This window comes from Chlamydotis macqueenii, chromosome 1 (assembly GCF_036417535.1).
Source record: "Chlamydotis macqueenii isolate bChlMac1 chromosome 1, bChlMac1.mat, whole genome shotgun sequence".
Taxonomy (NCBI): domain Eukaryota; kingdom Metazoa; phylum Chordata; class Aves; order Otidiformes; family Otididae; genus Chlamydotis; species Chlamydotis macqueenii.
The window spans coordinates 157586047-157611990 of NC_141556.1; the positions used below are offsets into that span (position 1 = coordinate 157586047).

At 37.1% G+C, this 25944-nt stretch overlaps 1 protein-coding gene across 1 annotated transcript in view; it reads right to left on the reverse strand.

Moving 5' to 3' along the window:
* Window positions 1-25944, reverse strand: part of ITGBL1 (integrin subunit beta like 1) — a 136309-nt gene that overhangs the window by 5434 nt on the left and 104931 nt on the right. The window contains exons 8-9 of the mRNA XM_086741301.1: window positions 15391-15507; window positions 1190-1336 (exon numbers count right to left, since the gene is read on the reverse strand). Of these exons, the coding sequence (XP_086597427.1) occupies window positions 1190-1336; window positions 15391-15507 (264 nt within the window). The remainder of the gene's footprint in view (window positions 1-1189; window positions 1337-15390; window positions 15508-25944) is intronic.

Genomic DNA, 25944 nt, shown 5'->3' on the forward strand with positions numbered 1-25944 from the left:
CACTCACCTTCATGGTTTATATTAAAAAATCACAGTGAGACCAAGACTGTGAGAAGAAAAGTTAACTTCTGCAGTAAAACAGAGTAATGCCATTTCTCTAGTAACTCCGTATCCTCTTACACATACACCAGTTTAAAGATAGCCACAACTTCTGGAAACAATAGAGAAATAGTGCAACTTCCTTATTTTCTATGCCATTGTGACGACTGGGGAGAACCAACAAAATAAAATGGTGCAGTGGGGGAGAATTCTGACAAGTGATAATACAGATGGAAGAAGGCCAGGCTGGAAAGTCCATTTAAATTTCCTTTCCACTGAAATAAAAGTTACCAAAGGGATAACTGGAAATCTGTCTGATGTTGAAGGCTCTTAACTGTTTTTCCAGCTTGAAGGTTTCTTCCCTGTCTATTCAAGAGATACCCAAACAGAGGAAATGCCACAGTCACTCTGGAGTGGGTGCATTCTAGCCTCTAGCCAGTCCCTCTACCCATTTTTTGTCTATTCTTTTTTAGACATATATACAGTTTGCACTACGGGGGAGCTAAAAAGCCCTCTTTCCAGTAATGCAATTTCCTAGCCTGAAAGACTGCAACATAAGAACCTCAGAGAACAATTTCAGATAATTATAAAGATTTTCTAAATTTTATTCCTCCCTGTGGCAATTTTTAATAGCTGGACTGAAGCTGATGGAACCACCTGAATAAAAATTACTAAATGAGACGGTTTGTGGGATTCTGTCGTGGGGGCTGCAGATGCCTACCTTTCCTTTGCTGCTGTGTTGGGGAGAGGGGGTGATTAAGCATCCCAAATGTTGCTGTTAAACAGTCTCCTTCACTTACTATTGCCTGAGATATTACATTTGCCATCTTGCCCACTGCAGGTAGTGCCCCTGTCCCTCAAACTGGATGGAGCACTAAAAGTTGGTTTATAATGTACAGCTGTTCAAGGCAGACCACCAGATAAACACATACAGGAAATTATGTGCTACTAACAAATTGCATGGGAGAGCGATGCTACTAAGCATGTACGGCTGTGGTGGGTATTTGACAAAATAGATTTAAGTGCATTATGGAGCCAAATAGAACATCCTTTTAATAATAGGTGCCTATGTAAGAAATGGTTACACATTATTCTTCCAGAGCATGATCATTTTCCACTGCCAGGACACAGCTCAGTTGCCAGTTCTTACCCTTCCCCGAGCATAATATGCCATCCGCTGACTCGCAGAGACTTCTGCTCTCCTCCTCTGTCATGTTGCACTTCCTTGAATGCTGGCACAACTTTCCAAACCATCCATCTTGGCAAATGCATCGGCCGCATGAGCAGATACCATGGCCTGTAAAGACACCAAGATTGGTTATGAGCAAAACAAGCTGAAAGCAGTGACTGTGGTCACACCTGAGATCATCTTCAGACCTCTGCGGTATGAAGTGTATGCTATGGGACTGGCGGACAAATAGATGGACAGCACAGCTTCCAGGTAGGGTGGTCTTCTTCAGTCCTCTCATTCTTGTGTTCAACAGGGTGCCCTAGGCATGTGCCAAAAAGCATACGCATGGCTCCTCTCATCTGAAAAGCTCAGCATCAACTCAATTTTATGGGATGTCCCCTAATTCACATTCTGAGGATGGACACAACCCCTTCCCTCGCAGGTCTTTAATTCTGCAGTCCGATGCTAAAGTCTCACCTGCATGTACCGTATCATCACTTGAAGAAGCAGACCTCAGCACAGGGCTGAGAGCAGTGCAACGCACAGAAGAACAGGCAAGGGAGCTAAAAGCTGCAATCTCCTCCAGCATCCCATTACTGCCGGTTATCTGCTTCAGTGCATGGAGCAGCTGATGTGCAAAGCCTGTACTCAAGGTACGCTGCAATTACTATAGATTAGCTCATAGAGTATAGGATGAAGGTAATTCCCCCAGGGTCTTATGCAATTGCTGAGATTGGTTGTACGTAAAGCAACTGGCAATGGGTTCCTCTGATCACCCTAATAACATCCTGTATCTCTTCTGTATCTCTTCTCCAGACCTAGCTATCCCAGCTCAGCAGTTTAAAAGGCTTGGCGCTTTCACTCCTGATACTGTAGAGAAATGCTGAGGGAGGAGCAGGAAGGAAGAAGAGACCAAAGCATTCTCCAGAGCACCCACTTGTATGACCCCAACACAAGACTTTGGAGAATGGGCAGGCTACCACCGTGGGCTCTCTCCACAGGGACACAGAGATTTCAATTCCTGGATCAAGACAAGAAGTCTGAATGAGGGGAAGATGGACTGCCAGAAGAAGAATACAGTAGCAAGGACATAGCTATCAAAAGATTATTAATAATAAAGGGGAAAAATAGAGGGAAATGAAAGGACAGAAAGAAAAGAGGAACAAGAAAAAATATAAAATGGAGGGCAAGTGGAAAGGAATATACTCTGAAATGTTAAGGAAAGAAGGACAGATAATGACAAGTGAGGAAAAGGTGAAACAAACCATAGAACATAGGTCAAAGAGCGCGGAAGCTATAATCGATGTTTAAAAAAAGAGGGAAAAATATTAAATACAATTTTTGAGAATTACTTGTACAGAGACAATAAAAAAGGAAAATATGTTTAATAGTAAACTGAGGAGGAAATCTGGTCAGGAAGAAGGGAAAAGTGACAAAAAAGGCAGATAAGAATATAGAAATGTAATATAGAAAAAAAAGATGCAAGAAATGTCTCCTAGTCAGAATTTAACTTTTCAACTTTGAATTATATTTCTGCAGCAGAGATCATTCCTTAGCTAATCACTTTACTGGGTATAAAAGAAGCAAATTATACATACCAGTGCGTTTTGTCCTATCCCAGCTGCTATGTAGGGCAAGGGAGTGGAAACGAGGGGACTGAGATAATTTGGGAGCATGGGCTGGGAAGAAGGGAACAAGCAGTAGGAGTATCTGGCAACGCATTGAGCTGTAGGATGCAGGGAAGCAAACCAGCAATTTTACTTTCCTAATCTGTGGGCCTCTCATGAGACAACAGTGCAACATGACATTGTAAAGTGGGAGGCAGCACTGGTAGAAGCCCAAAGGACAGACAAACCTTTTAGTCTGATATAAGTGGAATTCCTTAATGTTTACTGATGGCTAAATACTTTACAAATTTAACTCAGAAAATGCTGTCATTTACAGCAATCTAAATGTTCAGAATAATTTTTGTACCCCAGACTGTGTATTGATTTTTTAAAAAATCTTATTACCTATACAACTTTAAATGCTCAGTAACAATGACACAGTCTTATTATGACAGTATTCCTGCCCACTTCTGCAAGTGACATTCAGCAATTACAAATTTACATACATTCGTTTAACATACATCACATATTACAAATCGATAATTAGCAACAATAGAAGCTTAATGCTACCTTAGCTTCTGTGTTAGATTGGGAAACAAAAACAAATATGCCACAAAAAATACGAGAGGTAGAAAACAAGCATATATATATTTTTCCATATGCTTCTTCCAGGTTAATGGCATGCAATTGTTTACATTAATTTAGTACAGCTAAGCTTCTGTCAGAGTGTTTTTATCTGCCTTATTTATTTTATTTTAGTAACATTTAGATTAAATTTGAGAATAGCTCAACCACTGAAGAGCAAAATATACAACTGGATGGTGATGCTGGAAAATTATTTGTGGATATACAAATATTTGCACTCATTTTAGCAAGAAATAGTAAGAAATCCATGCTTATTTCACTGAGAAAATAATTTTGTATAATTTTTCTTGTATAGGCATTATGATTTATATAACGCAGGGACTGATGATGTCTGTAAAGCCTTTACACAAGTCAAATAAAAAGGTAATGAATAATCAATTAATTTACAGCAAACAAGTTTACAGTTTACCATATAAAATTTTTCTGATGACCATTCCTCTCCTGCTTTATGCCATATAAATCCTCAAAACATAAAGGATTCTTTTTTTCTCAAGGAATCCATTTTACCAAAATAATATTTACTCCTAATTGACACTAGGTTGGGCAGCTGCAGCTCTTTGGATGCCTTATCCATCGGGGTGGTAAGTATGTAAGTCCTTAGCCCAATGCTTGTTAACTCCTAGCTAGTTTCTCTGTGTGCTACCCTGTGAATAACTGCTTTGCACAGTTTAACTCTGTACATCCTCCTTGCAGGATGTACAATTCTTCTAATTGAAGAAGTCCAGCCCAACAGAATTGGCTAACAAGATAAAATACTGATTTAACTATTCAGATTAAGTAGATTTACTGGAAAATGTTGGTCTATCATGAATTCAGATTTAACATAAAACACTTAAAATCATAAATAAATTGCGTATCACTATGGCTCTGAGACTAAAGATCTTCATTTATAAAAATCAGTGTTAATGAAAATTTAAATATATAACTGAATGTTTTAAACATTAACCTCCAATCAAGAAGAAAGACTGTAATGGGGGAGAGGCAAAGGAGAGAAAAAGATGACGTTAAAGATACTGTCACTTTGTTTAGAATTATCAATAAATCAAATAACCACAAGATTTAAATGTGAAATATGAATGCAACAACAAAGAAAGCTGTGACAATGTACTAGCGGAGGTCTGTTATAACCCAAATCAACCCAGACACCAGGATGAATTATTTCTTATCATACTTAGAAATAAAACCGTGGGGAACTTCAGTTTAGGACTATTCATGTGATTGTTGTTGGAGTTCCTAGAAAACCTGAATGATGGTTTTCTAATACAAAAGGCACCACTACATGGGAATGTTAGCGTGATGAAAAAGGTAGAGTAATCCTTGCAGAAGAAGCTGGTTCAAATTTGTAGACTAACTCATTACACTCAGATGGTGTTCAAAAAGGGCAAACTGAAGCCAGCCCCAAAAAAAATCTGGCACCTCAGGAGAACAAGTTTCTCAAACTAATATTATATACATATAATAAAGTCAGTATTAACCAGAAATGGGGGAAACAAATCTTCACCTACGAAAATATGAATTTGACTGTCCTGTATGAAGAATTTATCTGATAGTCCAATAACATTTTTCCACAGTAAGAGAGAAGCCCACCCAGGTCTAATGGTGGAGAGATGCTACAAGTTAGGAATGAGAAGGCTGTACAGCCAAAGAAAGAAAGATGAAATAGATAGAAACCAATATAAATGGGAATTTTTGTTGTGAATAAAAGGACTTAATGGGGGGAAAAAAACAACCCAAAAATCTGTAACTGTAGGAAAAATTAGAAGTTTTAAAATATGCTAGGAATATGAAAAGTCTTAGCATAATGCAGGATCCCTGATTTAGAACAATACTGTAAATGAAACGAATATTTATCTCTGTATTTAAATAGAAACAAAATTTTCTATTTTTTAATTAAAGGATTATGATAAAGAACTTTATATTATTAGCATAAGAGAATATTAAACAACATCTATCTGAGAGAAATATTTCTAGGTGAGTAGGCTTCATTAACCTTCCAAAATATGCTAAAAGATTTGGTAAAAACACTACTGCACCACTGATTTTGATTTTTATTTGTATTGAATACTAGGAGAATGTCGGAAGACTGGAACAGTCGTGACAACTGAAGTTAGAGGAATCTTAAGATCTTTTCCAGCATAAACAATTCTATGATTCTATGATTCTAATATAAATGCAAAGTGAAATATTGATTGTCTATTATATTTTCAGAATAGGTCGCTTAGTATAGTTCAAGTCTAATAAAAGTGGACTGCGGCTACAGTTTGAGCAACACAACAGGCTCAACAAAAACTTAAAGTGAAACACTGCAGTGAAAAGGGCTAATGTCATCCTTGTATGCATGTAACAGGAGAGAAGCCAGTAGGAAGAGAAATTAGTAGAAACATTTACAGCATTGATGAGATGGACATTAAAGTCCTGGAGCTCACTGTGATATCCATGTTTGAAGAGAGTTTGAAAAACTTGGAAACATCCCAAAAAGTTCCAAAGCAAGAATTCAAAGGGCAGAGAAAATAGCTTGTTGAAAGAGCTTCAAAGATCTGTATCTGCTTAGCCTAATGGGGAAATATTTTTTAAAAAATAAAAATAAATAAGAACTAAGTGTTTCAGCAGGATCTGAACTACCTTCTTTGATGGTACTAGAATGAGGATTTTCAATCTACCAGAGAAAGACAAAGAGAGAACCATAGAGAAAAGCTGATAGTGACAAATTCATTTGAGAAATGAAACAGCATTTCAAACAAGTATGATGCCTATTGGAACAGACTTTCTAGTGATGTTAGCATGGTTTGAACGTGTCTTAGAGTCTTCAGAGCATGGTCTCCTCAGAGACAGGCCTTAGCTGCCCACACTACACAGGCTTCAACGTAGGGGAAGCCTGGGTATAGTGTAATGGCTATTTATAGCCTAATATATGACGTTCCAAATATAAGCCCTTTTTGGTTCTGCAAATTAATATATATTAATCAACTTAAATATTGATGCATTAGCAATTCCTTTACTGCTCATTTCAACAGAAAGATTCAATTAAAATGCTTTTTAAAAACTTAAATTATATTTTATGCTATCTGAAAAGCTAAACAAACTATGTTCTCTGTGCATTTATGTTAAGTCTCAACTTTTCATACACCTGCACAGACGTCTGGGTGACCAGGACAGAAATCTGTAGTGCATTTAAAAGAAAAATTAGGAATGTAAAATTAGCTACATAAAACAAGTTAATTTAATGCAGAATGTACCATGCACATTAATATCTGTACTGGCTACATGAGTCACTCTAGTATCTAATTCAATAGCTACTGATCCTTTTGAATTTATCTGTTGTTCCCCCTGGATGCACCTTAGAGCTAGGATGAAGCAGTTAAGGGCAAGGACAGAGGCACTGAATCATTAACTTTTTACTTAGTGTTGTCAAAATAAACCCCTAAATCACACTAGCTTTACGTCAGGTAGACTCTGACTTCTCCACTAGCTAATACAGTAATTTTCAAATTTTTTCGTACCCGTTTTACCCAGTAACATGTGTTTAAACTTTTTTCCCCCAGGAAAATCAATTGCATTTTTCAATAACAAATATCATAATAAAAATTATATATTAAATAGTATAAAAATGTCTAGTGAATTCTGTAACAAATTTTATGTATTTCATATTCCTGTCAAAAGAATATGGTCCTTTCTCTGAAGATTTTTAAATAGAAAAGATGAAAAATCTGTTGGGCAGGAAATAAACTATTGTTTTAACATAGAGGAACCATGGAGAAAATATGGGTTTAATTCAGATTACTAGTGCCATTTGACACAGCCTAAAATACCAAGGACATCCTCATGACAGCAGCAGCTATGCAGGCATCCCTGTGTCCCTGTGGAGCCAAGGTGGGACAGGTGGCAGGGTATCCTTGGGCGTCAGAAATCATACGAGGTGCCTAAGTTTAAGCAAATGAAGACTTTGAAATTATGTCCAATGTAGTCTGAGAAGCCATGGTAGAGTCAAGAGTTGAATTCATGTTTCTGAATTTTCAGACCAGTAAGTGCCAAAAGCTGTCTTCAGCTGGGAGATAGGTTGGTATTATTTTTCTCTCTCAGTTTGTATTTCAGGTGTTTTAGAGAGTTCCATAAATGTCCTATATACTTCTGTTTCTGTGAGGTAACATTAGTGCAAGAAATGAGGACATTGTCTGACAGCAACTGCAGTATAACATTAATACTTAGCTTTGCTTAATGAACCATATCACTAATCATAACTCTCTCATTTTTATAGTCATGGTCTTATTGGTCCTTGTAAGAACATGCTATGTGAAAATATCATGTTTCTGCTTCAGTGAACAGATGAAAAAAAAAAATGTCAATCATGATTTCTGCAGTGTGGACCTAAAACTTCCATAAAATAGAATTCACAATCTCTATTATATATCTTTATTGTATAATAAAGCCTATTTTTTTAAAAAAAAAAAAAAGAAAGAAAGGTAGAACTTCCTCTGAATGAAATTATTTAGCTTGGTTCAATAGTAATGAAAATGTTATATTCAAAGGGGCATGGCAATTAGGGGCAAGTTATATCAGCCTTTGGAGAGGAAGGATTTCCATTGTACATCCTGGTGATGACTATGCAATCCTAGAATGCTTCAATATTTGCAAGAATGTGATGTGGAAGCTTCTGTCTCTGTTGTAAATTTCAAAACATCATAAAGCTGGGGATTGTGGCTTTAAGTACATGTGCGCTTTATAAACCACAGCTTTTCCTTTGTTCTCTGCCAATACATAGAGACTTATATTGGAAATCTTAAGAGTGGTGTGAATGATGTATGAGACGAAATGTGTAGGTAAGCACCAGAAGAAACACCAGAATGAGGTTAAAAACATGACCTGAATTGATAACCAACAAGACATTCTCATCAGTAAAACTGAACAATGTATTATTTTGTCAAAACCAGGTCTGCACTCTTGTAAAACAATGGTATGATGAATTTCACGATGACGTCAGCAGAAGCCCATGTGCCAACAAAGGATGCCAACACAGACACAACATATAACTTGTGTCATTCCTTTCCTTGTGAGCCCAACAAGAATAGCATTGTCCTAAGAATGCCAAAAATAAGGAAGTACAGACAACAGGCACCAGACTTGCCTGAAACCTACAGAGATGAAAGTAAGAAAAATCGTGAGTCAAAAGGATCATCCTAATTGTGTCCTAAATGATGTAAAAAACATGTCTAAACACCAGTTCGTTGTTGTCAGTCAAGATTAAACAAAAAGACCTACTGAGAACTTGATGGACAGCATCTCTTGTCCATCTTCGGTGCCACGCACAAGTGATTCTGACCAAGCTACTTAAATCCAGACACTTGGATGCTTCTATGTGGGTGTGAGAATACAAGGGAATGAAATCAATGAGAAGATGTGTCTGAGTGGTGAAAAATTAATTTACCTGGGGATTTTATAAAAAAAACCCATTAACTTCCCCTCCCATAAAGGCTCATGTAGGGTTTTGCTGCACTGCTTTCCTACAGTTAGAGAGAAAGGTGTGAAGGCAGACCTGAGTAAGGAGGGTAATATTAATTACCTGTGTATTTCCTCCAATAATAAATCAGCTCTTCCAGCTTTTACAAGCCTTTATACTACAATCAGAATCTCAGACTAATAAGAACTAATGTCTTTTACCAAAAGGCATTGGTATAAACAAACAAAAAAGATAGCTGTGTTTGCTCTTTGATGTGACATGTTATTACACAACTGGATTCCCTACAGTGTTAGGATTATATTTTGATGTGCCGTGGCCAAAACAAACAGTTAAAAAGTCATAAAAATTAATTTGTTCACTTGAAAATTTTAAAAACGGACTTCTCAAAGTACTCTATCATCACCAGTCAAAGAACTGGCTTAATAGGATAACCAGAGGCTGAGCTATTTGTTAGTGTTCAGGACAGTGCAAACATCCATGACTAAATATTAAAGGTCTCATCAAAGCTGATTATCTAAATGGTGACCCACTATATGAAGTACAGACTGAAACACTGACATAAAACAAAATGGTAGCCTCCCTAGAAATATGTAAGTGCCTTGCTATGAGTTGCCTGTTACGAATTTCAACCTTTGCTAGTAGCCCTAGTGAAGAACTTCTGAGGAGCTTCAAACAATTGTTTTTACTATTTTTGTTGGGTTTGTTTTTATTGTAGGGTTTTTAAGTAGCATAATCCTGCACCAACCAGTAGCATGCAGAAGACACAAAAGGGTTTCTGTTCTATTCCTTCAATGGTTGCTACTTTGCTGTGACAAGAACTCACAGCCAGGACATTAATGAACCAGAGAACAAATCAAAATGAATGGAGTTAAGAGCCTTATTGAATCAATTTCAAATTGATCTTTACTGTTGTCCTGAATTCTTTTTGTCTCCCTGCCCTCATCCTGAAAGAGAACAGAACATAATGGACAACAGTCAGCCCAGTGAGGTGGAGCAGCCAGTGATGACATCACTGAAACACATGAAAGGACACAGTAGGGGAACAAACAACACTTGAAAGCTCAGCACACATCTGCAGCTAGCAGCATAACCATAACCTCAGAGGAGAGCGAGAGGTATCTCTCAACAGGATACAAGACAAGTAAATATCAAGTGTGGTGACCATCAGTTGATATAACGATGCCAAGAAAGAACTTGTGCTGGCAAACCTGTGATTCTCTGGACATGTATGTGCACCAAAAAAAAACTTAACTTGCACAAGAAAGACTCAAAGAAACAAGTAAAGCAAAAAAACCCATGATGTTAAATATTACGGTAGATCAACATGTGGGCAAACCTTACAACACTGAAAAAAACTGAACTGTAGGGAATGGACCTTTACATAGAACACACCAATTTCAAAAAGGCTGCATGAGACACCTTCTCCAGCCACAGCATATTAAATCTCTGTGCAGAGGCACAGACAAAGGAAGAGAAAGACAAAGGATGGACCTGGCAAGCAGGTTGAGCGAGGTGATTCTCCCCCTCTACTCTGCTCTTGTAAGACCCCACCTGGAATCCTGCATACAGAAAAGGGTCACTAAAATGGTTAGAGGGCTGGAACACCTCTCGTGTGAGGACAGGCTAAGAGAGTTGGGCTTGTTCTGCCTGGAGAAGAGAACGCTTCAGGGAGGCCTTACTGCTGTCTTTCAATACTTAACGGGGGCTCATAAGAAAGATGGAGAAAGACGGAGAAAGACTTTTTTTCCAAGGCCTGTAGTGATAGGACAAGGGATTATGGTTTTAAACTGAAATAGTGTAGGTTTAGACTGGACATTAGGGAGAAATTTTTTACTATGAGGGTGTTGAGACACTGGAACAGGCTGCCCAGAGAAGCTGTAGACGCCCTGTCCTTCGAAGTCTTCAAGGTCAGTTTGGACAGAGCTTTGAGCAACCTGATCCAGTGAAAGACGTCTCTGCCCATGGCAGGAGGGTTGGACTAGACAGTCTTTAAAGGTCCACTTCAACTCAAACCATTCTATGATTTCTATGATTCTATGAATCCACTTCCAATAGCAGAGTGCTGTGGAATCTATGCTGAGTCCTCCTGCAACCTCTGTCTTTGTGGAGATGTAATGTCTCTATTCCTGGTACTCTAATGATGGACAGCTGAATTTTTAAGTGAATGACTCACTACAATCATGCAGAAACATGGTAATAGGGTTTCACTCAGTTGTACCCTAATTTATCATATCTTTTGCCTCATCTCTTTCTACCATCACAGGGACAGCTGGTCTGGAAAGCAAGCTATTAATCAATCCCTGCTGGTCAGAGAAGGCCAGTACAATTCTTATTCAAGTCATTTAGGTTGTCATTCACATTTCTCATTTCAGCATGCATTTAATCTGAAAACACCAGTGTTCCTTCCTTGTGCTTTACAGGCACTCAGTGCTCACTGTCAGACCCTGCACATTAAGACAGTCCAGCTTACAATTCTCTGAAGCCAGAGCTACTAGCAAGAGCTTCTGTCCTGACAGTGATTGCCTAGGTAGAAACAGTGGTAGAAAAATAATAATGAAAAGAGGAGTAGGAAGAGGAAGGAATAAGGAGCTCAGCAGAGGTGTTAAGAGGTTCAGGCTGAGATGGAAGCATGGACAAATCCAAAAGGAAGAGAGATGTGTGTGCCGTTAGAGTAAAATCAATGAAAGAAGTTCTGTGAATAGGTAAGTGGCAAGAGAGGAAAGAAAATAAGGTTAAAATTGGTGGAATCTCCTAAAAAGGGAGAGATGAGAAATACTGTACATCAAAGGAAACATTCAAAATGGTATCAGGATAGAAAGTGATAACCAAGCAAAACATCTGACAATTACTAAAGAGTAGGGCTAAAGCTATATCCTGGTTTCAGCAGGGATGGAGTTAATTTTCCTCTCAGTAGCCAATGTGCTTTGGATTTTGGATCTGAAGGATGTTGATAAACACCCTGATGATACGAGTTGTTGCTAATGAGACCAAGGACACTGTCCACCTTTCCAAGTCTCGCTAATGTGCAGATGCAGGAAGCTGGGAGAAAGACACAGAATAATTGACCCAGGCTGGCCAAAGAGAGTATTCCATGCCATAAATGTCATGCTCAGTGTATAAGTGGGGGTTGCCCATGGAGAAGGGGGGCATCAATCCCTCCATCTCTCGTCTCTTCTGCTTGCTCGCTGGCATCATTCCCTCTACCTTGCTTGCTCTCTTTTGCTCCTTTTCTTGCTCTTTGGTTTCATTTCCATGATTGCTGCTTGGGATGGGCTGCATTGGTCTTTGGGACATCGGGTGATGAGAAATAGTGTATTGTTAATTTTGTATATATTAATATCCTTATATTGTTATTATTGTCATTTTTCTTTTCTATTCTAGTAAACTGTCTTCATCTCAACTCACAAGTTTTCCTTTCTTCCTAATTCTGTCCCCCATCCCACTGGGGAGGGGGAGGGGGAGCGAGAAACTGTGTGGTGACTAGGGCTAAACCACAACAAGCTATCAGTAACATCGGAGGCTATTGTGGCTCTGAAAAGGTTATCAATGACAGAAATTCCTACATTTGGTCAGAAACTATGGGAAAAAGCATTTCAATGAAAAAGTTGGTGGAAGCCACAGTGAAAGATTAAGTCATAGAAAAGGCATAAGGGGTAAATGGCTCACATTATGAGTTTGAAGATGAGGGAAGGTGGAGTTAATTCACTTGCTAAATGGTGAGTGAACAGAAAGCTGCAATGGATGGAGACTCTCTAAAGTGAAATATTTCTGTACCTAGTTCTTACAACTAAATAGATGCTGCCTTAAATAGGGGTTGGCCTGTTGAAGTAGATGAATCAGAAGCACAGATGGGCACTGGGCGGTCAAAGAAAATAAGGTTTCAGGGTTTGCCAGCAGTAAAAAAAAGGAGGGGGAAAAAAAAAAAAAAAGAAAGGAAAAATAAGGAAGGAAAGAGAAGGAGAGAGAGGGGAAAGAAGAGAACGAGCCATTCCAGAACTCTAGCTGCCAAGAGAAGGAAAATTGGTGTATGGAATAGAACTGACTGATTAGTAAGACATCTATGTTTTTTAATTTGAATCTCAGCACACCTCACATGGAAGAACTAGACTAGTGCAAACAAAGAAACACTTATGTGGCATGAAAACAGAGGGAGGAGAACTCTGTTCTTTGTTGTAAAAGAGCAAACACAGATGGAATCATGCAATAATAATAATATAGGAACCTGCTTCAAGGAGTAAATTACAACTAAATCTAGAATAATTTTTAAAATCTCAAATTATATTTAGAAATACAACAGACAGAACAAGAAACAAAATACGAAGAATATGAAAAAATAATCTCCCAATTATTTTCCACTGAAATCCCAACAGATTTACTACAGAAATCCAACAATTTTTAGAGGATGGTATTAGTAGTGGCATGACTTCTAATTGGGAAGACTAAAACTCTAGAGACCAGCTTCATCTCACCAAGTTCAGACAGCTGTGAGTGAGCAAAGATGCTCTAGTCTCCCTTGAGGCACTTCAGAGGTCAGCTCAGATCCTGGTGGATTTAATTATCACCTTATGCCATGCTTCATCATCTCCCTTTGCTTACAAGAAAGCCCAGGACAACAGGATTCCTGATCTGGTGCTTATTCTATGATTTGGGGGAAAGAATTAGGAATAAGCTCAGCTCCCTGAACAGTAAAAATCACAGGGTGGGCCTTCTGAAGTCCTGTCAACAGATGCTGTGCAGTGCAATTTCAAGCAGGGCAGAGTCACTTGAATTGCATTTTCCCATCTAATTCCTTTCACCTGCAGAGAATCATTAGTAACTAAACTATCAGCTTGAATGAAAGTGGAAAAGTTGATCTTGAGACTACAACTGATTCAAAAGTTCATGAGCTGGCTGTCCTTTTTATTTCTTATTTCAAAATTAGGAAAATAAGCTTAAAGCATATGGGTTTAAAATTAATTAATTATTTTCTGCCATTCTGTTTGGACAAAGCTATTTAAACTAAAGAGGAGAGTTTATTCAGGTAATAGTGTGACCTAGAGTGTCTCCTGCACAGTAAAAAATCGGTCGCTGGCTCAAGCATTGATGTGACTATTCATTTAAGTGTGAGATACTGTAACCAGCAACAAAATTTAAAATTATCACTGTGCCTGTCCCAATAAGGAAGAATGGAATTTTTGTCTATAATTTCCAAAATGTGCACTATAATTAGCAGTATTAACATTGAAGCATTGTCATCAAATAATAGAAAATATGATTTACTTAAATGTAAAAGATATTTTTAACCACAGAAGATTATTAATTTTGTCTCCCAACTACTTAATTTATAACAATTATGACCTAGTTTCTCAGTGCTTTTATGTCCTTTATACAAAATTAAATTTCAAATTATTCTTTTTCTACACATTCATATTATTGAATTTTATAAACTATTAGTATGGTTGTTTAGACATTCAAAATAGAATTTTCCATATATGTCTACATTCTGCATGTTAGAGACCTTGAAGATATATTCCCTGTAGTCTGAATTTTTTATGTACACAAACATTATGAAGCAATATGTTTTTTTTCTTACATAGAAATAAGAAATACAATAAAATGTGTCATTGTTCATACAAACTACTTTGTTAATATTAAGAATCAAAGAATCATTTTAAAAATAAAGCAAATGAAATATAGAAAGAGAGCATTTAGGACAAATACTACGCACCTGCTTTTAAAAAACTATACGGTATGTATGCTTTTACATACCTAAAACTAACTTGAAATACTGTTAACACCAACATATGTTACTGAAAAATCAAAAAGTGAGGTTTCCACTGTCAACATTAATATAAACCATCTGCATGTAAAATTGCTATGACAATGTATCTCAAGCATGTTAGATTCGTTAATAATATAGTTTTACTACTTTTTTAGAAAACAGACATATCACTGTCAGTGAATATGAAATATTCAGAAGTATTGCTGGTCATTATTACATTTAGGTAATAACAGTAAAACATCAACTGTACTAAACAGAGAGTACAGTACAGTTAGTTTGATTTTTCTGTTTTTTCTTTAAGTGTCCATATTCTTCTGTAATGAACACTGATGGAATCTGGGATATACTACAGCACTTACATTTATACTATTATGTGTATTTAATCTACTTCATTGTTAGTGTTTCTGAAGTTTAACATAAATATTCACTAACATATTCAATACCTATAGAGCTTGTTTCCTACAAAAAATCTATAATCTATTGTAATTAATCAATTATGCCAATAGTCTATAGTGACATGATGTTATAAAATCAAGGGGAAAACAGTTATAAACATTCAAGATATATTATATTATATTAGATTAGATTAGATTAGATTACATTATGTTATATTACGTTATATTACATTATATTACGTTATATTATGTTATATTACGTTATATTATGTTATATTACGTTATATTACGTTATATTATATTAAGTGAATGCATACCCCCACAGACATTGCCATCCACATTTTCACACTGTCGATCATCACATTCACAGTTTTTGCCATGAACTCTGTTGTCTCCTGGAGGGAAACAAGTGCATTGGCCGCATTCACATCTCCCTGTAAGAGTAAACAATTGTTAGAGTCATTATTTCAGTAAAGTAAAGTAAATGAAAGAAAAAAGCAAATTTATTCTACACTGTACTCCGCAAAGACAAACTACAAGTCACTCTGTATTAATTAAACTGCACACATAAACACTATGAAAAAAAAAACAACCCAAACTATCTCTCCTTCATGGCAACCAGAAGCAAAGAATATCACTTATATCTTAGTGGAAACAGCAACAATAAGCAATCATCGGCATTGTGTGTTTTTCATATCTCAGCTTTGCATAACAGAGCTAAGGCACATGTTTAACTGTGTAATTAACCTCTGTAATTGATCTAAAATATTTAGCACACACCTCAGAAACTCCAAAATGAATGTGATTAGAATTAAATAGTCTATGCACAGGGCTATCTAAGGTACTCTTCATTCATATAGAAACATAACTTTTCAAATACTCCATCAGCCATCTCGAAAGCAAAAACCCCTATAATTTTTCTTGTCTAGACCTGAGAAAATAGAAGTCAAAAGCATAGCCTCTGTCAGAGTCTTCCCTTCCATCAGCCTGTTCACAGGACAACTCCCCAGAGCTTAAACGGAGAACAGACAACTCCCACAGATCTTCCACTCTAAAGCCCTCAGAGCAGTGAGTATTAAATGGTCAGATATGAAAGAAAAATACGACCAAGGACAGTCTTACATTGCACATATATGAGACAAATTCAGTTCAGAGTAACATTGGTTTTGTTATTTCCTAATTTCTAAGAGTTTTGCCTCCATATTTTTAAAATTGTTTTAACGCAATGCTACTGTGAGAATCCTTTAATTATGACACAAACCATGGATCAAAGTAATACATTTGATGAGCTTGGGAAAACATATCATGTGTAAAAAAAGAGCCACCAGAGACACGGATTAGGATGCAGAAAACTTTGTTCCTCTCAATCTAATTTAATCACAGCATCACTGAGACTCAGCCTGGGCCTGGACACTGCTCCACTAACTGCAGAACCCAAATTTACAGTAGGAGCAACTATAGCTACAAAGCAAAAATCTCCTCCAAGTGCAGCCTTTCATTATGTAACCAAATAGTTCAGCATGGGCAATTTTTTTTGGCATTTGCTGAAATGGGAAAGGACTGTTAAAGACAACCTTAGCGGCGCTTTTCTAACTCTAGGTTTTGTAACAACAAAAAATTCGAGGTCAACACACGGCCAGATAATTTTTTATCTATTTTATTTTTAACTTCTAACTTAAATTTTTTACATTTGTTTTTCAAAAAAACCCAGTCTAATTAAGTTGGAGTGGGGAGAGAGGGGGATCTTATTACTTATGGAAAAAATTCCCAGCTCATTTTATAGCTGCCATACTCTTCATCTGCCTATGCAATGCCCATTGCACTTTCAAGCTGACATTTTATGTGCTAGGATTCAATCTAGAAGGACATTTTATGATCAACTTCAAGTGCAAGAATCTTAAAACAGACATGCTAATAGAGAGAAATAACAGCAAATACTTTATGATACCTTTATAATACACATAGTTCAAAAACTATGTTGCATTGGCAGTTATATGAGGACATTTGTTCTAGAAAGAAACTTATTATAGGAGGTGTATCTACCACATCATGAAATACAGTTGAATTTCTAATCATGTCAACATTTAAGATGTGATTGTCTACAGAATGATTGATGTTATCTGCCTGCATTCTGTAAGCTATAATTATTTGCCAAGGACAGCTACACTAGAAACGGGAAAAAATAATTCCTTAGTACTTAAATATACAGAGATTTTTAATGAGTCCAACTTGTCACTATTTGGGGCTCTCACAGTCTCTTTCAATACATCCACCTTAGACAACCTGGCTACTTTTACAAAAATGTCACATCACAGTGTCCAAAAGCACAGTCAGTCACCCATAGGCAGATGAGGTACCTGATGAACAGGACTCATGTGTTGTGAGGACTCTACAAAATAAACAAAAGAACCATCTTTGACAGTGGTATCCTGGCCAGCTAATACTATAATAAGGATGATGCCTGAAGGACAATAAAATCAGTTTAAGCAAGTCGCTTTGAAGAGAGGAGTCAGCAGGGATGGAAAATCCTCCAGAGGGACGAGCAAAGGAAGGTTCTGTAATGAGGCTCCTGCATGTTCTGTAATTAAGCATTACCTTCTGTAATGCTTAATTTAATAAGTCAGAATGACCTGAGAGCCCAGTTGCTGGGCAGTTGCACTGGAATGGGAACAGGTTCCTCTCAGTCCCTGCTGCAATTAATATTTATCATTTGAGTTAATGCTCAACAGTTCAGCAGCAAAAATCTTGAGGAATATCCCATCCCTAGTCAGACAAGGCACATTTTTGTCATATAAGAGATACAAGCTGAAGTTGTCTTCTCAAAATCAAGCACAAAGGGGATTTAAGCCCTACTTTATCAAACTTCTCATCTTAGCTAATGAATAAAACACCAATACATACATTCAAAAAGCCCAAATTCCTTGTTGATATCTGTGCCTCATATTTTATTTTGGCTGGCTCCCACCTAAGTTCAGGGTGTGATTTAAATCTGCAGACCTCAGCATAACTAAAAGTATCTTGAAAATGGACAGAAATCTCAGTCAGTAAGTGCTCTGGAAAATGATTTTTCTGAACTATTTCCTTATTTTTAAATAGTCAAAGATACAGTTATAGTAGTTTAGTACACTGCTCCTGAAATGGATACTCAAATTGCTAGTTCATCACTGTTTTTCTTTTACAAATGTGACAAAATCAGCATTAGGAACACGAGAAGTGAATTTACTGGTGGCACTAAATAATTGCAACTTTGTACTGGCTTAAAAAGGATATTTTACCTCTAAAATTACTGAGATTTTGGTTAGATTACATAAAGTGGGCTCAATCTGAGGAGATAATTTAACAGAGAATTAAAGTCCTATTGCTTCGGAACAGCTAACGATGTAGGATGTAGCAAATGTAAACCTCCAAGGCTCAGTTTATCACCATATAGATAAAAACAAAAAGTTACATTCTGTAACAGTAAATTTCAGGTTGCTTCCCTGGGAAAACCAGGATAAGATATTTGCAGGGTAACCTTTCTCCAGCCATACTAGTACTTCGTCAGATGTACCTGCTACTGAAATAACAGAAGCCACACCTTATCCTCTGACCTTCTTCTCTTAGTTATTGTGATAATACTTACCATACAAATTGAACCATTCAAAAGTAATTTGAAGCTCACATTATACTGAAAAGGGATCAGCATTTTACTAAACATACTCTTTCTTTGTCTAGAATAATAGGTTTACCATAGCAACCTGATTATAGAGGGAAAGCTACTGCCAAACACATCCTAAATTCTCCTTAAATTCCAGGGCATACAGAAACAATTAAACACAGAAGAACAATAACATTCTGCACTTTCTCAACTGTCTGTGCAAGAGCTGAACTTTATGAGTAAAAACAAACAAGTTAAACTCAGACATTTTATAGCAAGTGGCTTCCTCTCCTCGCTAAACAGGGACAGTAAACGTCATCGTCTGATAACTTCAGAGGAAGCAAGCTTTATGATGGAGTTGGTATTAGCTATTAGCATTGAAAAGCTTAACCTAGTTATTGCAATGCAAGATTCCCAAAATAGAATCATTCTACAAGACTTCTATCTGGCTACAGTCTAGTATTTCCTTGCACTCTTTTCTCCCATTGATGTCAACAGGGGTATTAACTTATTACCGATAATTGTTATTACCTGAAGACTGAAAAAAGCTTAGGGTGGAGGTTTTAATTTTTAAAGGGAGCTAAAACACTAAAACACTTAAGTTTGTTAGATAACTGATTCTAGAATTCTAAAAATTCATACCTTAAGCATTTAGATTTTGATTTTATTCACCATTTACTATAGTATTTTTTCATTCCTCTTGTCCAACGTTTATGAAAGCATTACTAAAGTAAAGAGTGCCTAGACTTATATTAAACCTGCTCCCGTGCAAATTGTTGTGACCATTTGCTGCATGCATTGAAACCAATTTCCAGCTGCCTATATAGACCAACTGAAAGTCTCTTTTACACAGGTAATTTTCGTTTTAAAACATTGTGCTAGAAGTATATAATTTGTGTAATAAAGACTTTTTACCCTGTTATTGCCAGCAGAAATATCAGGAAGAACCAGCAATAGCTTTCAATGTAAAAATAAACACTGAGTATAATAAGATGTATTTCATTGTCTTTTCTTGTTTATAACTCTACAACATAAAGAACTTTTGTGTGCATGGTGCTGAATTTTTATCTTCTACATGAAAACAAATAAATAAAGTTGTTGGGTGTTTTTAAAATGTGTAAGGAATACAGTGCCAAATTGCACTGATACTGTGGTAAAAGCAAACCATGTTCATCGGTACCTCAGAAAGATGATGTTTCAGGCTAGTCATAAATAGAAGAGAATGTGCCTTTAGGAAGGACTTTTCTGCCCCACAGCTGTCCCAGGCTTAACATCTCAAAAGCATTACCTGTCAGAAATTGGCAATTTCTTTGTTATCAAGCAATCTCAGGCAACCTGAGCACATTCAGTAAAGCCGCTGTGTCTCTCTGCCAGCAGAACCCATTTCAAGCTGGATGGGAACAGATGATCTAAAATCATGTTCAGAAATGGCAAATCAAAGAAGGGGGATGAGATAATTTGCACAGAAGATCACAAAGTTTCAGGGGACATAGTGGGTGGGGGGAAGCAGATGTGATTTAAGGAAGTGTGGCAGTAAAAACATGGACTCTGTGGATGGTGTTCCAGAGACCCTTATTGTTAGTCAGCATTAGTCTTTTATAATCTAAGTTACACGCGAAGTGCACACACTTAACCATCTAATTCGATTGGTAGCAATACACTGTTCAGGCGCCTTATGTTTCATTTGGATTGGTTATAGTTTTTTGGTTGTCTTTACTATTTTTGCCTTTGGTATTTCCTTATCTTGTTCTAGTTGCTGTGTTTTGTTTTTGAGCAAGTGGTGTTCAAGGACATAGCCCAAATTTGTCAATGTCAAACAGCTGTGCTGCACTCTCTGCCTCCACAAGAAAGTAATAGATAGGATGCAACAGCTTCAGGAAAGAAAAAGGAAAATTCACTGACCGAGTGGCAGAGGGAAAAAATACTGGTAAAGGGAATAAAGAGTACCACAAAATGAGCAAACAAAATGCAGCACTTACCAAAAATAGGGTGGACAATCTCATCATGCCTTTTGCTCAGTCTGAGGCATTAAGAGCAGTGTAATCCAGCTGAGCTTGATCAATGTGGAGAAATTTATAGACTCCAACAGAAAACAACTACAGACTTCTCAGTTTATTTTGCATGTCCTAGTCTCACAATGGCCTGAAATTACTTCCCACACCTAGAATGGCTTTTCATAAGTAATTTTTTTTTTCCATATAAAAATATTGTACTGATTAGATAAAAAAAAAAATAAACTGTTTTTTTTTATGTGGAGGGATACCTGGCTTTTAAAATGCTGGTAGTTCTTGGACCTGGTTGGTTGGATGGTTTATCAGGTGCCAGAAAAAGGGAGCCTTAGGAAGTGTCTTTAGTATGTGCAAACGCATCCTTAGAATCTCTTTAAACACTTGAATAAACCCAAACCATTCTATAATTCTGTAATATCCCGCTGATCTCACGCAAACTATGAAAATCCAAGGATTAGTTTCTTACAAGGGTTTTGGGCAAGTGTGAGCAGTGTTCTACTTGTAAGATAGGAGGAATGTCATCTGCAACCTCTAGTTATGTTGGGAAAAAGCAATAAATTTTCCTCTTCTAAAAAAGCTTTATGACCTTATATCAGTACAGTTCTGTTTGTCTCCAGTGCTCCAACATGTCTGAAGTTTTGTGACAAAAGAGCTAGATGGGCTAGCGTAACTCTGGTGATACCTCTTCACCAAAAGGAGTTCAACATCTAGATGAAAAATTTAATTCTATTGTTGGACTTGAGCACTCTTTTCTGGACTGAAATCCTATGTTATCATCTCAGAGAAATGTAGAACATCAGAGCCTTTAAATGTGGTTTGTCCTCTGGACAGGGTGCTTGGCTGTAGCTGCAGAGTGAGGAAGGTCACTGTGCTGCTCTGCTCATCACAACATGCCAACCTTTATCGCAGGTATGTTAGTTCATTCCTGGTGAGCGGAACAGTGATAGGAGCAGAGGTGTGTAAGAGATCAGTAGTGTGGCATCCTGGCTCTGCTGTGCTCTGCACCTCTGAGTGTTTGCAGGAAAGACAGAAAGCCAACAGCGCAGTAGAAGACATCTTGCACAGCAACTCTGTTACATTTGAAACATCAGAGGGGAATATTGATGTTTTTGTATTTGAAGTGAAGCTACAAGAACTACAAAGGATTTCTTTTCTTAGTGGGCACAGGATTACTCCATTAGGCTGTTGGGGATTTGGGGTAGGGGGATTGTTTTTGTGGACATCTTCCGGTGAAAATTGGGTTTTCCACACAAGTTTCAAGCAACAAGCACTTTTTTTTTATTCAGTACATTGTGAAAAATAAATTTGTGCATCTATCTCATACACAAGAAAAAAAAAATGTACTGCAGCTATTACAAGAACAACTACTGGTTTGGATTTGCGTTGGGAACTAACTTTCTGTTTCTAAATCAATACACAGAAAACAAACATGCCTTAAGTCTACTCATAAAAAGAGATAATTTGCAGCATGACTGACCCAAGACCTCAAGTAAAGATACAAAAGCTCCAGAGAAGAGCTCAGCTGAATCATATAGACATAAAATGAAATGAAAATTGCTTTAATAAATCTAAAGTGATTTCCAAACTTTGGATTTTTTAAGATTTTTTTCAAGAATTTTGTACACTGAAGCGAACTGTTAGCAGCAAGCACTGAGATTTTTATTTCAATAGCACCAACAGTAGCTAAAGTATGTAATTTGGTTAAATATCTGTATTTTCCGTAGTCTTACTAGGCACCTCTCCACTGCAATAACTGTATCAGCTACTACATTCATCATTATTAACAGAGTTGAAGTAAGTGCAACCAACTAACTACTACCATGTGATTATATCACACACTTAGAAGACTTGTATCTATAGCTGATAACTTTTTGTTCCAGGTTGCATTATGTCACCTTAGGCCCATATGTGGCTTCAAAAGTCAGGATGCTTTCACTAATGGTTTATTTTGATACACTTGTTTTTATTTTAATTTCCATATCATGTTTGGAACACCTACTCCAAATCTGTGTTAAGTGCTCAGTGACACTGGGCCATCATAGTCCCATGCGAAAGGGCTGGGAACAGGTTGAAGGGCTTCATAAGGCGTGTGGAATGCAGGGAGCATCATGGTGGCTCTGGGGACTTTGCTGTGTACAGCCTCTCTCATCCTTTTCCTTTAGGAGAAAGTACCTAAAGTTTCATGTCTGCTCGTCACCTACAATCAGTATCTTGCAATGGCTGTTGTTATAAAAATTTGGCCTAAAAAAAACCAGCAAAAATTCACAAATTACGACATTATTTTTTAAAGATACCTGAGACTTTCCACTACTGTTCCATGTATGTTTTATGAAGTTGTTCACTAGTATGAAGTACCAAGCTGTCCCTCGTATAATAAGGTGTATGGGTTTTTAATCAGACAGAAAATGTATGTTTCTTTCAATATTTTTAAAATTGCATTGCTTTATAATGTAAAGAGCATTTTTAAAAGTCTGACATTTATTTTTTCCTTAAGACAGGAAAAAAAAAAAAAAACAACACAGAAAACAAATATCCCTAATATAAAAACCCTGGAGAAATAAAAGATAAGAATGTTATCTTAAACAACAGAACTCTCACAACAGCGCAAGCAACTGCATATCTAGAATCGTAAAAGCAAGCATTATGCAAGAGCAATTGCAAATGGCTGAGACTTGCCCCCCGCTTTAGTACACATGGCATGTATGACTGGAAGCTTAATTGCACAGTTGGCATATGGCATCTGAAGTAAATGCTCTTCCTTTGTGACAGCCTAATAGTGAAATACTTCTTTAGATAAATCCACTCAACAGCACCACTTTACAGATTTAGCATCAGATAGTCTTTTGCAGCTCTTGCTGATCAGCACTCCTGATTTGTGTCTTCTTTTCCATATTGCTTTTCTTTTTTCTCTTTTTTTTTTTTCCCCCCCTCTCTTCCCTCTCTTTAAACATTTGGGTAAGAAGCACTGCTGTGCTGCTAGTTTCCTTTTCAGATTGTTAACTTGTTGACATCTGCTATCATCATCAAGCCGGCATGTCTCCTCCATCTGCCCCCTCTCAGTAGCAGTGCTTTGAGGATACACTCCTTGAAGGCTGCTATTGTGTTTCTGCACAGCCAACAGGGAATTTCTAGAGGAGCTCCAGGAGGAGAGCCATCAAGATCACCCCTGTCCACTTTGCAAGAGCAGGATTTTAGCCGTATGCCTCGCTTTTCCTGGTGACATCTTCCTCAGGTCTCCTGTTGGGGGCACACCCTTGAAAATTCACTCACAATATTAAGGGGACAAGTAGGACTACAAAGGCGATTATTTCTTTGTTCAAAAGAAATGTGATAGTCAATGTCACCACACAGAGGAGAGATGTGCAAAGAAGACAAGAAAGAAGGTGGCAAAATACTTTCTATCGAAATGGGTTGTTAAGGCAGAGAATAGTGGAAATGGAAGAGGAGGAGGAGGATGAACACGTTGGGGAAAAAGAGAAAAACTAGACAGCATGGGAAATGCCACTCCAAAGATGTAAAAACCCTAAAATTCAGCAAGTCATCATCTGAATTTTTTTCCACCCTTCCTCTCCTCTCCTCTTCTCTCACTCCAATAAAAATAGTTCCTCTTTCTTCCATCAGCCTTTTTCTTTTCTGCTTTTCTCTCTACCTTTTTTTCTCTTTCTACTTTGCTCAATGGGCCCTCCCCTCCTTTAAAATGTTTCACGGCTGGGTACTGAACATTTTGTACTTCTACAAATCTCCTCGTCTTTCAGATCACCCCATGTTACCTTCTCTAGCTTGTACTGAGCTGTCTTTTCATCTCTTTTTCATTCTTTTCCTCCAAAATGCTTTCAATAACTCAAACTATCAAGAAAAACTGCTGTTAAGAGATGCCAATAAATCAAGTAAAGGATACATGGCATTCTACTAAAACTAACATCTTCTCCATAGAATACAAAAAGAAGTATTGTGTTTGATTTAAAGGACTAACTTGAGAATGCTTTTCAGTCACTTTGAGAACTATCAGGAAAAATAAGTCTCATTTCCCTTTCATCCTGTCCAGCTGTCTGATGCTTAGCATAAACTGCTATAAAATATTTTCTAGGAAAACCCAAACACAGTAAAGAGGAACATTCAACAGCAAAAGATATATGAAGCATAAGGACATTGTTCAAGAAGCTGTGATAGCTTTTGAGCCATTTACAACTTCATATATTTGACTGCATTATCATCCAGAGGATTGACTGCTTACCCCCTTTTTACATGATCTGCCATATAATGAGTCATAGTACTAATTCCACTGAGATATTTAATTTGCAGATTAATTTACTAGAAAATGTCAACTGCTTTGTGGAAGTTTAATCACCAAAATGTTAACCTTGTTCACTTCCTGCTGACGCCTGTTGTTTATTAGGTAGTAAATTTCAAGATATTTTAGGATGTAATACAAGCCTATCTATTAAAACCTTTAAACTCCTAGACACTCTGCTCTTTGAAGCTTTAGCCAAGATTAAGGAGCTTTATAATGGCAAAACAACAATATGAATATATTCAACTGCATAGCAACCATCAATATTATTTGCAGATAACAGACTGCTAAATTCAGAAACCATGGCAACAAATGACATCACACTGTATCTACCTTATTGATTAGGTTTCACCTCAAGACTTTTTCCAGAAATTAAAGACATTACCTAGCAACTGCATCATCTACTGAGATGTTCCAAGTTAAAATGCCCTTACCCTTCTCTTCTACTAAATTTTTCCTTTTTGTTGCCAACTGGCCAGATTGCGCACTAGCCTCTTGTTACAAGGCTCTCTATTTAATCTGTTGTAAAGTACACTGCCTTATGGCTCCTAAAATCTTTGCCCCAAATGTAATGGCATCTGTGAAATAATGCTTCCTCCCAGCGCCCAAAAAGGTTGGCTCTGAGGAAAAGTATGTAATGTGTAATGAGGGAATTAAAGGCATGATTGTAACAGCTTTTAAAATGTAAACTTTCGCTTTAGAAAACAACACAATCCTTCATTTTCCCACTCTCTGATTTAAAGTATTAGTAGTAAATTCTTTGTTACAGGTAACCCTGAGTTTACAGATTTCAGGAAGGGTGCATATCAATAACAAAACAGTGAGCCAAGAGTTACCCAAGGAGACCAGCTGGGTACCTTATGTATCACCCTACGGGAGTACTTGCTTAAACTTCTTGAAAGTGATACCCTCTTTGCTCATCAGTCTTGATAGG